A 15,294-nucleotide genomic window follows, 5' to 3' on the forward strand; every position below is an offset into this window, starting at 1 on the left:
TGAGTGCTTATTTACTCCTAAGCCAATTTGGGTATTTTAGTTTTGTAATGCCATTGAATGTAGAAAAATATCATGTATACCTATCATACAAACCTAGATATATACATGTACACATACATAAACATACAGACAGATGCAACCAGATCTTATGGCATTTTATTTTTAAAATTTTAGTCATAGAATAAATAACAGATAGTGATGAGAATACAGAGAAAAGGGAACACTTATACACTATTGGTGGGAATGTAAGTTAGTACAGTCAGTATGAAAAACAGTAGAGAATTTACTCATAAAATGAAAACTGAAACTACCATATGATCCAGCCAATCCCACTGCTGGGTCTGTAGCCAAAAGAAAGGAAATCAGTATATAGAAGAGCTAACTGTACTCCCATGTTCATTGCAGCATAATTTACAGTAGCCAAGAAATGACATTAACCTAAGTTTTCATCAAAGGATGACTAAATAAAGACAATGCAGTATATATACACAACGTAGTACTATTATTCAGCTGTTAAAAATAATCCTTTCATTTGTAGCAACATGGATGAGCCTAGAAGACATTATGTTAAATGAAATAAGCCAGGCACAGAAAGAAAAATTTTGCATGTTCTCACGTATATGTAGGAGCTAAAAAAAGAGTTGATCTCTTGGAGGTAGGGAATAAAATGGTGATTACCAGAAGTTGGGAAGGAAAAGGGGAAGAAGTGTACAAAGCATGTGGTTAATGAGTATAAAAATACAGTTAGATAGAAGGAATAAATTCTAGTGTTCAATACCATAGTAGGGTGAATACAGGTGTTAATAATTTATTGCATACTTCAAAATAGAAGAGAATATCTAGAATGTTCTTAACGCAAAGAAATACTAAATGAGGTGATGGATGTCCTAATTACTCCGAGTTGATCTTTACACATTGTCAGCCTGTATCCAATTATCTCTTGCACTCGGCCGGGAGCCAAGATGGCCGAATAGGAACAGCTCCGGTCTACAGCTCCCAGCCTGAGCCACGCAGAAGATGGTGATATCTGCATTTCCATCTGAGGTACCGGGTTCATCTCACTAGGGAGTGCCAGACAGTGGGTGCAGGACAGTGGGTACAGTGCACCGTGCATGAGCCGAAGCAGGGCAAGGCGTTGCCTCACTCGGGAAGTGCAAGGGGTCAGGGAGTTCCCTTTCCTAGTCAAAGAAAGGGGTGACAGATGGCACCTGGAAAATCGGATCACTCCTACCCTAATACTGCACTTTCCCAGTGGGCTTAAAAAACGGCACACCAGGAGATTATATCTTGCACCTGGCTCGGACGGTCCTAGGCCCCGGGAGTCTCCTTAATTTCTAGCACAGCAGTCTGAGATCAAACTGCAAGGCGGCAGCGAGGCTGGGGGAGGGGAGCCTGCCATTGCCGAGGCTTGCTTAGGTAAACAAAGCAGCCTGGAAGCTCCAACTGGGTGGAGCCCACCACAGCTCAAGGAGGCCTGCCTGCCTCTGTAGGCTCCACCTCTGGGGGCAGGGCACAGACAAACAAAAAGACAGCAGTAACCTCTGCAGACTTGAATGTCCCTGTCTGACAGCTTTGAGGAGAGTAGTGGTTCTCCCAGCACGCAGCTGGAGATCTGAGAACGGGCAGACTGCATCCTCAAGTGTGTCCCTGATCCCCGAGCAGCCTGACTGGGAGGCACCCCCCAGTACGGGCTGACTGACACCTCACACAGCTGGGTACTCCTCTGAGACAAAACTTCCAGAAGAACGATCAGGCAGCAGCATTTGCGGTTCACAAAAATCCGCTGTTCTACAGCAACCGCTGTTCTGCAGCCACTGCTGCTGATACCCAGGCAAAGAGGGTCTGGAGTGGACCTCTAGCAAACTCCAACAGACCTGCAGCTGAGGGTCCTGTCTGTTAGAAAGAAAACTAACAAACAGAAAGGACATCCACACCAAAAACCCATCTGTACGTCACCATCATCAAAGACCAAAAGTAGATAAAACCACAAAGATGGGGAAAAAACAGAGCAGAAACACTGGAAACTCTAAAAAGCAGAGCGCCTCTCCTCCTCCAATGGAACGCAGTTCCTCACCGGCAACGGAACAAAACTGGATGGAGAACGACTTTGAAGAGTTGAGAGAAGAAGGCTTCAGACAATCAAACTACTCCGAGCTACAGGAGGAAATTCAAACCAATGGCAAAGAAGTTAAAAACTTTGAAAAAAAATTAGAAGAATGTATAACTAGAATAACCAATGCAGAGAGGTGCTTAAAGGAGCTGATGGAGCTGAAAGCCAAGGCTCGAGAACTACGTGAAGAATGCAGAAGCCTCAGGAGCCGATGTGATCAACTGGAAGAAAGGGTATCAGTGATGGAAGATGAAATGAATGAAATGAAGCGAGAAGGGAAGTTTAGAGAAAAAAGAATAAAAAGAAATGAACAAAGCCTCCAAGAAATATGGGACTATGTAAAAAGACCAAACCTACGTCTGATTGGTGTACCTGAAAGTGACGGGGAGAATGGAACCAACTTGGAAAACACTCTGCAGGATATTATCCAGGAGAACTTCCCCAATCTAGCAAGGCAGGCCAACATTCAGATTCAGGAAATACAGAGAACGCCACAAAGATACTCCTCGAGAAGAGCAACTCCAAGACACATAATTGTCAGATTCACCAAAGTTGAAATGAAGGAAAAAATGTTAAAGGCAGCCAGAGAGAAAGGTCAGGTTACCCACAAAGGGAAGCCCATCAGACTAACATCGGATCTCTCGGCAGAAATTCTACAGGCCAGAAGAGAGTGGGGGCCAATATTCAACAATCTTAAAGAAAAGAATTTTCAAACCAGAATTTCATATCCAGCCAAACTAAACTTCATAAGTGAAGAAGAAATGAAATACTTTACAGACAATCAAATGCTGAGAAATTTTGTCAACACCAGGCCTGTCCTACAAGAGCTCCTGAAGGAAGCACTAAACATGGAAAGGAACAACCGGTACCAGCCACTGCAGAATCATGCCAAATTGTAAAGACCATCGAGGCTATGAAGAAACTGCATCAACTAATGAGCAAAATAACCAGCTAACAAAATAATGACAGGATCAAATTCACACATAACAATATTAACCTTAAATGTAAATGGGCTAAATGCTCCAATTAAAAGATACAGAATGGCAAATTGGCTCAAGAGTCAAGACCCATCAGTGTGCCATGTTCAGGAAACCCATCTCACGTGCAGAGACACACAACGGCTCAAAATAAAGGGATGCAGGAAGATCTACCAAGCAAATGGAAAACAAAAAAAGGCAGAGGTTGCAATCCTAGTCTCTAATAAAACAGACTTTAAACCAACAAAGATGAAAAGAGACAAAGAAGGCCATTACATAATGGTAAAGGGATCAATTCAACAAGAAGAGCTTGTTCAATTCAACAAGAATGTGCATATCCTAAATATATATGCACCCAATACAGGAGCACCCAGATTCATAAAGCAAGTCTTGAGTGACCTACAAAGAGACTTAGACTCCCACACAATAATAATGGGAGACTTTAACACTCCACTGTCAACATTAGACAGATCAACGAGACAGAAAGTTAACAAGGATACCCAGGAATTGAACTCAGCTCTGCACCAAGCAGACCTAATAGACATCTACAGAACTCTCCACCCCAAATCAACAGAATATACATTTTTTTCAGCACCATACCACACCTATTCCAAAATTGACCACATAGTTGGAAGTAAAGCTCTCCTCAGCAACTGTAAAAGAACAGAAATTATAACAAACTGTCTCTCAGACCACAGTGCAATCAAACTAGAACTCAGGATTAAGAAACTCACTCAAAACTACTCAACTACGTGGAAACTGAACAACCTGCTCCTGAATGACTACTGGGTACATAACGAAATGAAGGCAGAAATAAAGATGTTCTTTGAAACCAACAAGAACAAAGACACAATGTACCAGAATCTCTGGGACACATTCAGAGCAGTGTGTAGAGGGAAATTTATAGCACTAAATGCCCACAAGAGAATGCAGGAAAGATCCAAAATTGACACCCTAACATCACAATTAAAAGAACTAGAAAAGCAAGAGCAAACACATTCAAAAGCTAGCAGAAGGCAAGAAATAACTAAAATCAGAGCAGAACTGAAGGAAATAGAGACACAAAAAACCCTTCAAAAAATTAATGAATCCAGGAGCTGTTTTTTGAAAGGATCAACAAAATTGATAGACCGCTAGCAAGACTAATAAAGAAGAAAAGAGAGAAGAATCAAATAGACACAATAAAAAATGATAAAGGGGATATCACCACCGATCCCACAGAAATACAAACTACCATCAGAGAATACTACAAACACCTCTATGCAAATAAACTAGAAAATCTAGAAGAAATGGATAAATTCTTCAACACATACACCCTCCCAAGACTAAACCAGGAAGAAGTTGAATCTTTGAATAGACCAATAACAGGCTCTGAAATTGTGGCAATAATCAATAGCTTACCAACCAAAAAGAGTCCAGGACCACATGGATTCACAGCCGAATTCTACCAGAGGTACAAGGAGGAGCTGGTACCATTCCTTCTGAAACTGTTCCAATCAACAGAAAAAGAGGGAATCTTCCCTAACTCATTTTATGAGGCCAGCATCATCCTGATACCAAAGCCTGGCAGACACACAACCAAAAAAGAGAATTTTAGACCAATATCCTCGATGAACATTGATGCAAAAATCCTCAATAAAATACTGGCAAACCAAATCCAGCAGCACACCAAAAAGCTTATCCACCATGATCAAGTGGGCTTCATCCCTGGGATGCAAGGCTGGTTCAATATACGCAAATCAATAAATGTAATCCAGCATATAAACAGAACCAAAGACAAAAACCACACGATTATCTCAATAAATGCAGAAAAGGCCTTTGACAAAATTCAACAACACTTCATGCTAAAAACTCTCAATAAATTAGGTATTGATGGGACGTATCTCAAAATAATAAGAGCTATCTATGACAAACCCACAGCCAATATCATACTGAATGGGCAAAAACCGGAAGCATTCCCTTTGAAAACTGGCACAAGACAGGGATGCCCTCTCTCCCCACTGCTATTCAACATAGTGTTGGAAGTTCTGGCCAGGGCAATCAGGCAGGAGAAGGAAAAAAAGGGCATTCAATTAGGAAAAGAGGAAGTCAAATTGTCCCTGTTTGCAGACAACATGATTGTATATCTAGAAAACCCCATTGTCTCAGCCCAAAATCTCCTTAAGCTGATAAGCAACTTCAGGAAAGTCTCAGGATGCAAAATCAATGTACAAAAATCACAAGCATTCTTATACACCAATAACAGACAAACAGAAAGCTGAATCATGAGTGAACTCCCATTCACAATTGCTTCAAAGAGAATAAAATACCTAGGAATCCAACTTACAAGGGATGTGAAGGACCTCTTCAAGGAGAACTACAAACCACTGCTCAAGGAAATAAAAGAGGATACAAACAAATGGAAAAACATTCCATGCTCATGGGTTGGAAGAATAAATATCATGAAAATGGCCAGTATGCCCAAGGCCATACTGCCAAGATTCAATGCCATCCCCATCAAGCTATCAATGACTTTCTTCACAGAATTGGAAAAAACTACTTTAAAGTTCATATGGAACCAAAAAAGAGCCTGCATCACCAAGTCAATCCTAAGCCAAAAGAACAAAGCTGGAGGCGTCACGCTACCTGACTTCAAACTATACTACAAGGCTACAGTAACCAAAACAGCATGGTACTGGTACCAAAACAGAGATATAGATCAATGGAACAGAACAGAGCCCTCAGAAATAATGCTGCTTATCTACAACTATCTGATCTTTGACAAACCTGAGAAAAACAAGAAATGGGGAAAGGATTCCCTATTTAATAAATGGTGCTGGGAAAACTGGCTAGCCATATGTAGAAAGCTGAAACTGGATCCCTTCCTTACACCTTATACAAAAATTAATTCAAGATGGATTAAAGACTTACATGTTAGACCTAAAACCATGAAAACCCTAGAAGAAAACCTAGGCAATACCATTCAGGACATAGGCATGGGCAAGGACTTCATGTCTAAAACACCAAAAGCAATAGCAACAAAAGCCAAAATTGACAAATGGCATCTAATTAAACTCAAGAACTTCTGCACAGCAAAAGAAACTACCATCAGAGTGAACAGGCAATCTGCAAAATGGGAGAAAATTTTCGCAACCTACTCATCTGACAAAGGGCTAATATCCAGAATCTACAATGAACTCAAACAAATTTACAAGAAAAAAACAAACAACCCCATCAAAAAGTGGGCAAAGGACATGAACAGATTCTTCTCAAAAGAAGACATTTATGCAGCCAAAAAACACATGAAAAAATGCTCATCATCACTTGCCATCAGAGAAATGCAAATCAAAACCACAATGAGATACCATCTCACACCAGTTAGAATGGCGATCATTAAAAAGTCAGGAAACAACAGGTGCTGGAGAGGATGTGGAGAAATAGGAACACTTTTACACTGTTGGTGGGACTGTAAACTAGTTCAACCATTGTGGAAATCAGTGTGGCGATTCCTCAGGGATCTAGAAATAGAAATACCATTTGACCCAGCCATCCTATTACTGGGTATATACCCAAAGGACTATAAATCATGCTGCTATAAAGACACATGCACACATATGTTTATTGCAGCACTATTCACAATAGCAAAGACTTGGAACCAACCCAAATGTCCAACAATGATAGACTGGATTAAGAAAATGTGGCACATATACACCATGGAATACTATGCAGCCATAAAAAATGATGAGTTCATGTCTTTTGTAGGGACATGGATGAAACTGGAAATCATCATTCTCTGTAAACTATCGCAAGGACAAAAAACCAAGCACCGCATGTTCTCACTCATAGGTGGGAATTGAACAATGAGAACACATGGTCACAGGAAGGGGAACATCACACTCTGGGGACTGTTGTGGGGTGGGGGGAGTAGGGAGGGATAGCATTAGGCAATATACCTAATGCTAAATGACAGGTTAATGGGTGCAGCACACCAACATGGCACATGTATACGTATGTAACAAACCTGCACATTGTGCACATGTACCCTAAAACTTAAAGTATAATAATAAAATAAAATTTTTAAAAAAGAACATAAAATCTCATGCACTCCATAGATATGTACAATTATTATGTATCAATTTAAAAATGTAAAAATTTTAGTCATGAAGCAGTAAAACAAAGTAATACAAACTCACTGGTTTATCTCTATATTTTCAACCAAATTGTATTTCTGACAAAAATGGCACAAGTTGAGCTTACCTATTCAGTAAGGGCTAAAGCTTTTTACCAATATTTGTGGAGAAGGATTTAATTTTTTTTCATTTTCCCAGTTTCTGAATAGTTCCTTTTTAAATTCTCTTTTCAACCTCAAGTACTTGTTTTTGAGGGAACTCTGAATCCCTTGAGAGTCCCCAGTGGAGGGTAGGGTGCCTAAAGTTCCAGTGACCAAGGAGCTGGAGTGGGAAGGGAAAGGTGCTGGCAGGAGTAGACATTGCTGGAAGAGCAGATTATCAGCAGAGTTTCAAGAAGAGGGATTTCAGGTGACAGAGAAGTTCCCATGAGACCCAATACAAAGGACAGAGGAAACAGAATAGAGAGGTCTTACAGAGCTAGGAAACGGACTTCCAGCTCACATTCAGAGAATCTTCCCCACTCAGGAAAAGAAAGCCAGGAAGAAGAGATTTCTAGCCCAGGGAATTGGGGAATAATTCCCACTCCCAAAAAGGAGGCAGGAAGAAGAGCTTCCAGGCCAGGAGGTACCTTTCAAAAGAAGCCTGGGGACTCGAACCCAGCCCCAGAAAGTATACTTTTACCTTTAGAATCAACATCTGTCCTTGCCAGCTTCAAGGAATGTTTGTCTGGAACAATGGTTCAGAAATCTGAGTCACCAGTAAATCCTCATGAGTCAGTCAAGAGAGAAGACAAAGGAAAGGCACACATTCAGTGTCCTAGGTGAGAGGCCTGGGGGTCCAATGATGAGTCTAATCCTATCTGAGTCACGGCACAATAACTGTTAAAGAAAAAATTACTTCATAATGTTCTTTAAAGCAACTCAGGACCATTGCAATAGGTATAGGGACCATTGCAGTGGGGAAGTGCAGTGGGGAGAGAGAATGGGTTCAACCATGAATACGACATAGGCAAGCGGGAATTTATAGCCAAGGGGCAGTAAGAGGATGCTGGCTAAACCAACTAAATGGGATTCTTGATCAGACATCACCTTGGGGATGATGGAAGATAAAGAACCTCCTCATACCAAGTATGACCACATATCAACGATAAGAGTTCTTACTAAACTAACTTAGCAGGATTCTTTGCTAAAACTGGATTGTACAAGGAAGTATACAAATGGACCTAGCAGAAGACTCAGAAGCCTGACTAAAGTTTGGCCAAGCAAAGAATCTTGGACGTTAGTCATCAATTATTTACCTACTTGGCTTATGCAGTGTTTGATGTTAGGAGTACACTAGTGAATAAAATGTGACCTCTGTCCCCAGGGAGCTGACAGTTCTAGGGAGCGTACAATGTAAAGAGACAAGAACAATGATGGAATTACACACAGAGTATTATGAGAACACAGCAAGAAAAAAAGAAAAAATCCAAACTTTAATGTGGAAAGATTGGTGCATGAGGAGTGGAAGGATTCTCACAGCAGATTCCTGGAGGGATTTACGGCAGAGTCTTAGAGGCTGAGGAGTAGTAACTGGTAGAGGGTGAGAATAGCCTAGAGGCAGGCCATTCCAGACAGAGGGAACAGCACAGTGCTGGAATATTCCAGGCAGCTCTGTGTTAGTCTTGAATAATAAAGTGAGAATCAGAAAGCAGTGGATTTTTTTCCCCATAGGGCAGAGTAAACTTTTTCTGTAAAGAGCCAGATTGTAAACACTTTAGGCTTAAGGAACCCTTGAGTCTGAATTCAACTCTGCCTTTATAGTGCAAAGCAACCATGTCCAATATAAAAGTGAATGAGCATGGCTCAATAAAACTTTATTCACAGACATTGAAATTGGAATTATATATAATTTGCACAAGTCATGGAATAGAATACTTGTTTTTTTTTTTCTAACCACTTAAAAATGTAAAAACCATTTGTAATTTGCTATCCATACAAAATAGTGTTTGACCAAATTTGGCTCATTGGCTATAGTTTGCCTTTTCCTGCTATAGAGCAACCATGGGGCCATTAAAGGATTTTAAACAAGAAGTTGGCATGATCTAGCCTGTGTTGTAGGAAGTTCATTCTGGCAGCACTGAAGGAGATAGACTTGAAAGGGCAGGACAAGAGGAAGGCAGAACACACAGGCTGTCCAATCTTTCCACATGGAAAGGGAGGCATAAGAACACTCTGTAGTAAATCAGTCAACACCAGAATATTCCAAAAGCATTCCTTCCCTCCCCATTACTGCCCACCATTCTCTGACACTGTGATTCTTCCTCTTATCTCATCATCCTCCCCATCTCAAACACACACTATCGCTGCCAGCTGCCACCTCTTTAAAATTCTTTCAACAGAGTAGAGAATAGACAGCGGGTGTCTGCAGCTGGGTGACCTCCAGCAGCATGCTTCCTTAGTTTCTGGGAAGACAGTGATGGCTTAGTGAGCACTAGGATGACCTGACCTTCTTCCAGGCCATCAATATGTGCCAGAGATGTAGTTACAGTCTTTGGAACATTTGTTTTCCAGTTGATAGAATAAGTATTTTTTTAAATTTTCATTTGGCAGATCAAGTCATGTAGTCTCAAAAAAAAAAAAAAAAAAGGAATGATTAGTTCCTTTTGCTGCAGGATAATCCAAGACTTTGCTAAATATCTTGAATCTTGATTCAAAAATATTTAAAATTAAATATGCCACAAAAATGCTTAGATATCAAAATTATTTTTTAAAGATTAGAACTAAAACAGGAATATTGTTGGTAAGTCCTCAAAACTCACAGACTATGAAAACAACAGACCATGTAATGAAATTCAGGAGGAATTTTAAAAGGCAGAATAGAACAGGTTCTCTTTCCTTTCAATGTTGAGATCTTTCTTCAAAGAATTAATTGCAGAGCTTTTTTCACTCACATCTGCTAGATTTAAGACGGCAATATTATCCTACCTTTGGCACAATGCCATTTTCAAACATTACTGTTGCTGTACTATAGAGTCCATCTTAAGCTTTTAAGGTACTTATGTATAGACCTGAACCAATCTTGTTCCAGACGTGGCCTGTGTTAACATCCCTCCTCCTTTCCTGTTGTACAGACAGAGGTGAGGTCACTGTCAATTGAGGGGATAATTTTAGGTGGCACTATATTATTATCATCGTTCTGAAATTCTCCCAAAATGCAGAAACATAAAATGAAGGAGAACATAGTAATGCAAGACGTATAATAACGTGTGCTTCTAAAAAAGTAAAACAGAAAAAGCCAGAGTTGACTACAATAGTAACTCTTTCTAACAAAAGCTCTGTAATCTGAGAATTGCCAATCTGTTATACCCACACAAATAGTAAAAGCCTAAGAATCGTATAAAAATGTTTCAATTAATTATGCGTGAAAATCTATGACAAAAAAATTTTCAAGAATTTAATCATTATGGATTTCCAAAAACAAACAGAAATAATTGGAAAATGTGTCACAAAACCCAGGCAATTCTTCCACATGTTCTTATGATCTACTCTAATTTCATCACATATGTCATTCCAAATGAAGCTTCCTAAATACGGCAAGGTGAAGATTTACACTGGAGACTTAGCTGTTGCTTATATATTTTCATATAATTAACAAAAATCATATTCAAATAATCAAAGGAAAAGCTTAAGTAGAGATTTATTTGGCATAATTTACCTGAATTATTATTCTCTTTTACTGCATTCATCCAATCACTCATCAGGAATGCATTAAATATTTTCTAGGTGTTAAGCACTCTCCTAGGTAGAAAGAGTGATGATGACTATGATGATGATAATGATAATGATAATGATGATGATGAGATGATGATAATAACAATGACAGTGATGAGGACAGTGATGATAGATACCTTTATAGACACCCACAATGTAACAAACCCTATACTAAATAATTTAGCTCTGTTGTCTCATTTAGTCTCCTTAGCTTTTTGAGGATGGTACTGCTATCCCCATTTTACAGATGAAGCAACTGGGGCACAGAATACATAAATAAGTGACAGGGTCATACCACTAGAAATTAGTACATATGGGATTTGAATTTGAACCTTTCTGTTCCATAGTCTATATATGCTTGTCTATATATACGTGATAGAAAGATGTAGATGACATATCTTCCCATGTCTGGGAAACTAGACAGGTACATTTATAGCAAGAGAAAAATTCTAAGGCACGTAAGAGATCATCATGCTGAACGGAATCACAGACATTATCTAGTCAAAACTCATTTTACAGAAAGGAAATGGAGATCTAGCTAGAACCAAATACCCAAGGTCTCCCAGTGGAGTGCAGAAATACTTTTCTCTACTCCTTGTACTACTACTCAACTCCAGGCCCTCATCATCTGTCACTTGAGCTATTACAATGGCATCTGGACCCCTGTCTCTCATTATATACAAAAATTAACTCAAGATGTATTAAAGACTTGAATGTAAAACCTGAAACTTCAAAATACTAGAAGAAAATGTAGGAAAAACTCTTCTGGACATTGGCCCAGGTAAATAATTCATGACTAAGACCTGAAAAGCAAATGCAACAAAATAAAAAATAGACAAATGGGACCTATTAAACTAAAACACTTCTGCACAGCAAAAGAAATAATCAACAGAGTTAACACAATATGTAGAATGGGAGAAAATGCTTGCAAACTGTGCATCTGACAAAGGGAGGACTAATATCCAGAATCTACAAGGAACTCAAACAACAACAAAACAAATAACCTCATCGAAAAGTGGAGAAATGACATCAACAGACATTTTTCAAAAGAAGACACACAAATGTCCATGAAGCATATCAAAAAATGCTCCACGTAACTAATCATCAGAGAAATGCAAATTAAAACGACGAGATACTCTCTTACATCAGTCAGAATGGCTATTATTAGAAAGTCAAAAAACAGCAGATGTTGGTGAGGATGTGGAGAAAAGGGAATGCTTATACACTGTTGGTGGGAATGTAAATTAATACAATGTCTATGGAAAATAGCATGGAGATTTCTCCTAGAACTAAAAATAGGTCTAACATTCAATCTACCAAGCAATACCACTACTGGGGTATATACTCAAAAGAAAAGAAATCATTATATCAAAAAGATACCTGCACCTGTATGTTTATCACAGCACTATTCATAATAGCAAAGATAAGGAATCAACCTAAGTGTCCATCGACAGATGATTAGATAAAGAAAATGTGAAATACATATACAAATATGTGTGTGCGTGTGTGTGTGTATGAATACTACTCAGCCATAAAAAAAAGGCTGAAATTTTGTCTTTTGCAGTAAGTGGTTGGAACTGGAGGCCATTCTCTTAAGTGAAATAACTCAGAAACAGAAAGTCAAATACCACATGTTCTCACTCCCAAGTGGGAGCTAACTAATAGGTACACGTGGACATAAAGAGTGGAATAATAGACATTGGAGTCAGAAGGTTGGGAGGGTGTGAGAGGGGTGAGGGATGAAAAATTACTTACTGGATACAATGTACACTATTTGGGTGAGGGTTAAGCCCAGATCTCATTGCTATGTAATATATCCATGTAACAAAACGACATTTGTATCTTCTAAATATATTTTTAAAATTTAAAAATAAAAATAGCCCATCTATGTCTCCCTGCCTCCAATTTTATTCTTTTTTCTATAATAATTACATTTCTGAAACTTAGATCTGTTAATGTTGAACTACTTAAACTCTCAAAATTGTTTCCTTTTCCTTCCTGAAAAGCCCAGTACCGCCTTATCAAGCACAAGTCTATCTTCCCAGCTCCCCTTTGAACCACTACTCCAACCAGCCAATCTATTCCCCCAATCCTACTGTTTATGTTTCCTTCTCTATATGTTTGAGCATGCTCTTCTGTCTGTCTAAAGTATTCTTCTCTTTTCCCAGCCTGTGACCCTGTTCATCCGTCAAGAAGCAACTCAAGGGCCAGGTGCAGTGGCTGACACCTGCAATCCCAGCCCTTTGGGAGCCTGAGGCAGGTGGATCACATGAAGCTGGGAGTTCAAGACCAGCTTGGCCAACAGGGTGAAGCCCTGCCTCTAACAAAAATACAAACATTGGCTGGGGATAGTGATGCGCACCTGTGATCCCAGCTACTCAAGAGGCTGAGGCATGAGAGTTGCTCAAACCCAGGAGGCAGAGGTTGTAGTGAGCCAAGATCGTACCACTGCACTCCAGCCTGGGTGACAGAGCAAGATTCTGTCGCAAAAATAAATAAATAAATAAATAAATAAATAAATAAATAAATAAAATTTAAAAAGAAGCAACTCAAATGTCACTCATTAAAGTATTTCATTATTTAAGCAGTTAGTCACTCCCTCCTCTGCATTTCCATAACACTTCATTTCTACTCAATGTTAGAGATGACGACTTGCTCACCTTTTATTTTTCAACACCTAAAGAATACATGAATGACTTATAGGAGGTCCATAATACATGCTTGTCGAATAGATGAATAAACTGAGAGTGCTACGGTTTCTTGATCTCCAAATCAATTTTGCCACAATAGAGTTCATTCAGTCTTTTAGTTCTTCCAACAAATATTTATTACATTTATATTTTTTGCCAGGTACTCTGTTAGTCAAAAGGGTAACAGTGGTGAAAAGGTAGATAAGGTTTCTGCCCTCATGGGGGTGCTTCTAGCAAGAAACACAGATGATAAAAATAACAAATAAATAATAAGTTCCAGGAAAGTAATAAGCAGTGGATAAAAGAGAGAGTAAATAAGAAAGGCCATCTTAGAAACAGCAATGGGAAAGAAACCCTTCTCCAAGCACTTAATATTTTAACTAAGATCTCAAGGCTAATATGCTCAGCCTTGTAAGGAGTTGAGGAAGAATATTTCAGGCAGAGAGAACAGCAAGTCTTGTCGACAAGAAAGGGTTTGCTGTGGACAAGAAACAGAAAGGCTCACGTGGCCATGGCCCTAGCAGTTGATGGTGAAAAATTTGGCAACAAAAGGTTTGAGAAGTAGGCAAACCCACAGTTCTTGAGTGGCTTGGCATGCTTTGTAGGTTATAAGCAATTTGAATTTTGTCTTAAAAGCACTGGGATGTCAGAGGCTTCCTAGCTGGAAGTAAACTGCTTTGATCTATGCATTTAAAAACTGGGGCAATGAATTTAAAGAAGGTCAAAGGCAAAAACAGAAAGACCAGTTAGGAAGCTCCTGCAGAAGTCCAGGCAAACAGTGGTTAAGGTGGAGTAATCAGAGATGGAACAAACACAGATTTTAATCAAATTTGAGAGCTAGACTTAGCAGGCCTTGGAAATGTATCTGGTGTGGGCTGTGGAAGAAACGGAGATGTTACCGTTGATGTTTAGATTTTTATAATTTGAACCATTAGATCGATGGCATACTTTTTACTGAGATGAGAATGACCAAGTTAAGAAATACATTTAGGAGGGACTTAATAAATTAAGTACGGACATTTTCAGCTTTAATTGTGGAAAACCACTGCCACAGTAAAAGAACCACTAGATGGCAATAATAATAGTTAATTATTGGGAGTGCCTACCATGTGTCAGACTTTTCTTACATATTAACTTCTTTAATGCCCACAGTCATTCTATAAGGAAGTTACTACTATAAACTCCATTTTACAGATAAGGAAAGTAAGGTACAGAATTGTCACCTTACCTCCCCAAGAGCTCACATTTGTATTAATAAGTGGAAGATTCAGGATTCAAATCCAGGCAGTCTGACTCCAGAGCCTGGCCTTTTAATCTGTGTACCACAAAAAATTAATGATGTGGTGCCAGGACAGTTATTAGATGCTTCTCATTCATATATAAAACCAATAGGAAGCAAACATAGCTCTCCACACATTATATGACTGAACTTACTAAGCATTGGCTTTAATAAATGCCAATTCTGTAGCTGAAAGATCACTTTTCTCAACATTGATGCCATTACAGAACCACATTATGTACTGGGCTGCAAGTAGACAGCAAATAATATAATAAAGTCTGCTTCTGCCTAAATATATATTGCTCCGCAGCGACTTGTCCAAGGGGAATTTTGATAGCTATTTAGCTCTCTTGCCTGGGGACAATCACCTGCAGAAA

At 39.2% G+C, this 15,294-nt stretch overlaps 1 protein-coding gene across 1 annotated transcript in view; it reads left to right on the forward strand.

Moving 5' to 3' along the window:
* The window catches only part of SYNPO2 (synaptopodin 2), a 194,137-nt gene extending 180,730 nt beyond the window's left edge, over positions 1-13,407 (forward strand). Inside the window, exon 5 of the mRNA XM_054486062.2 lies at positions 13,117-13,407. Within this exon, the coding sequence (XP_054342037.1) occupies positions 13,117-13,203 (87 nt within the window). The 3' untranslated portion in view covers positions 13,204-13,407. The remainder of the gene's footprint in view (positions 1-13,116) is intronic.
* Positions 13,408-15,294: the final 1,887 nt, after the last annotated feature.

This window comes from Pongo pygmaeus, chromosome 3, assembly GCF_028885625.2.
Source record: "Pongo pygmaeus isolate AG05252 chromosome 3, NHGRI_mPonPyg2-v2.0_pri, whole genome shotgun sequence".
NCBI lineage: Eukaryota > Metazoa > Chordata > Mammalia > Primates > Hominidae > Pongo > Pongo pygmaeus.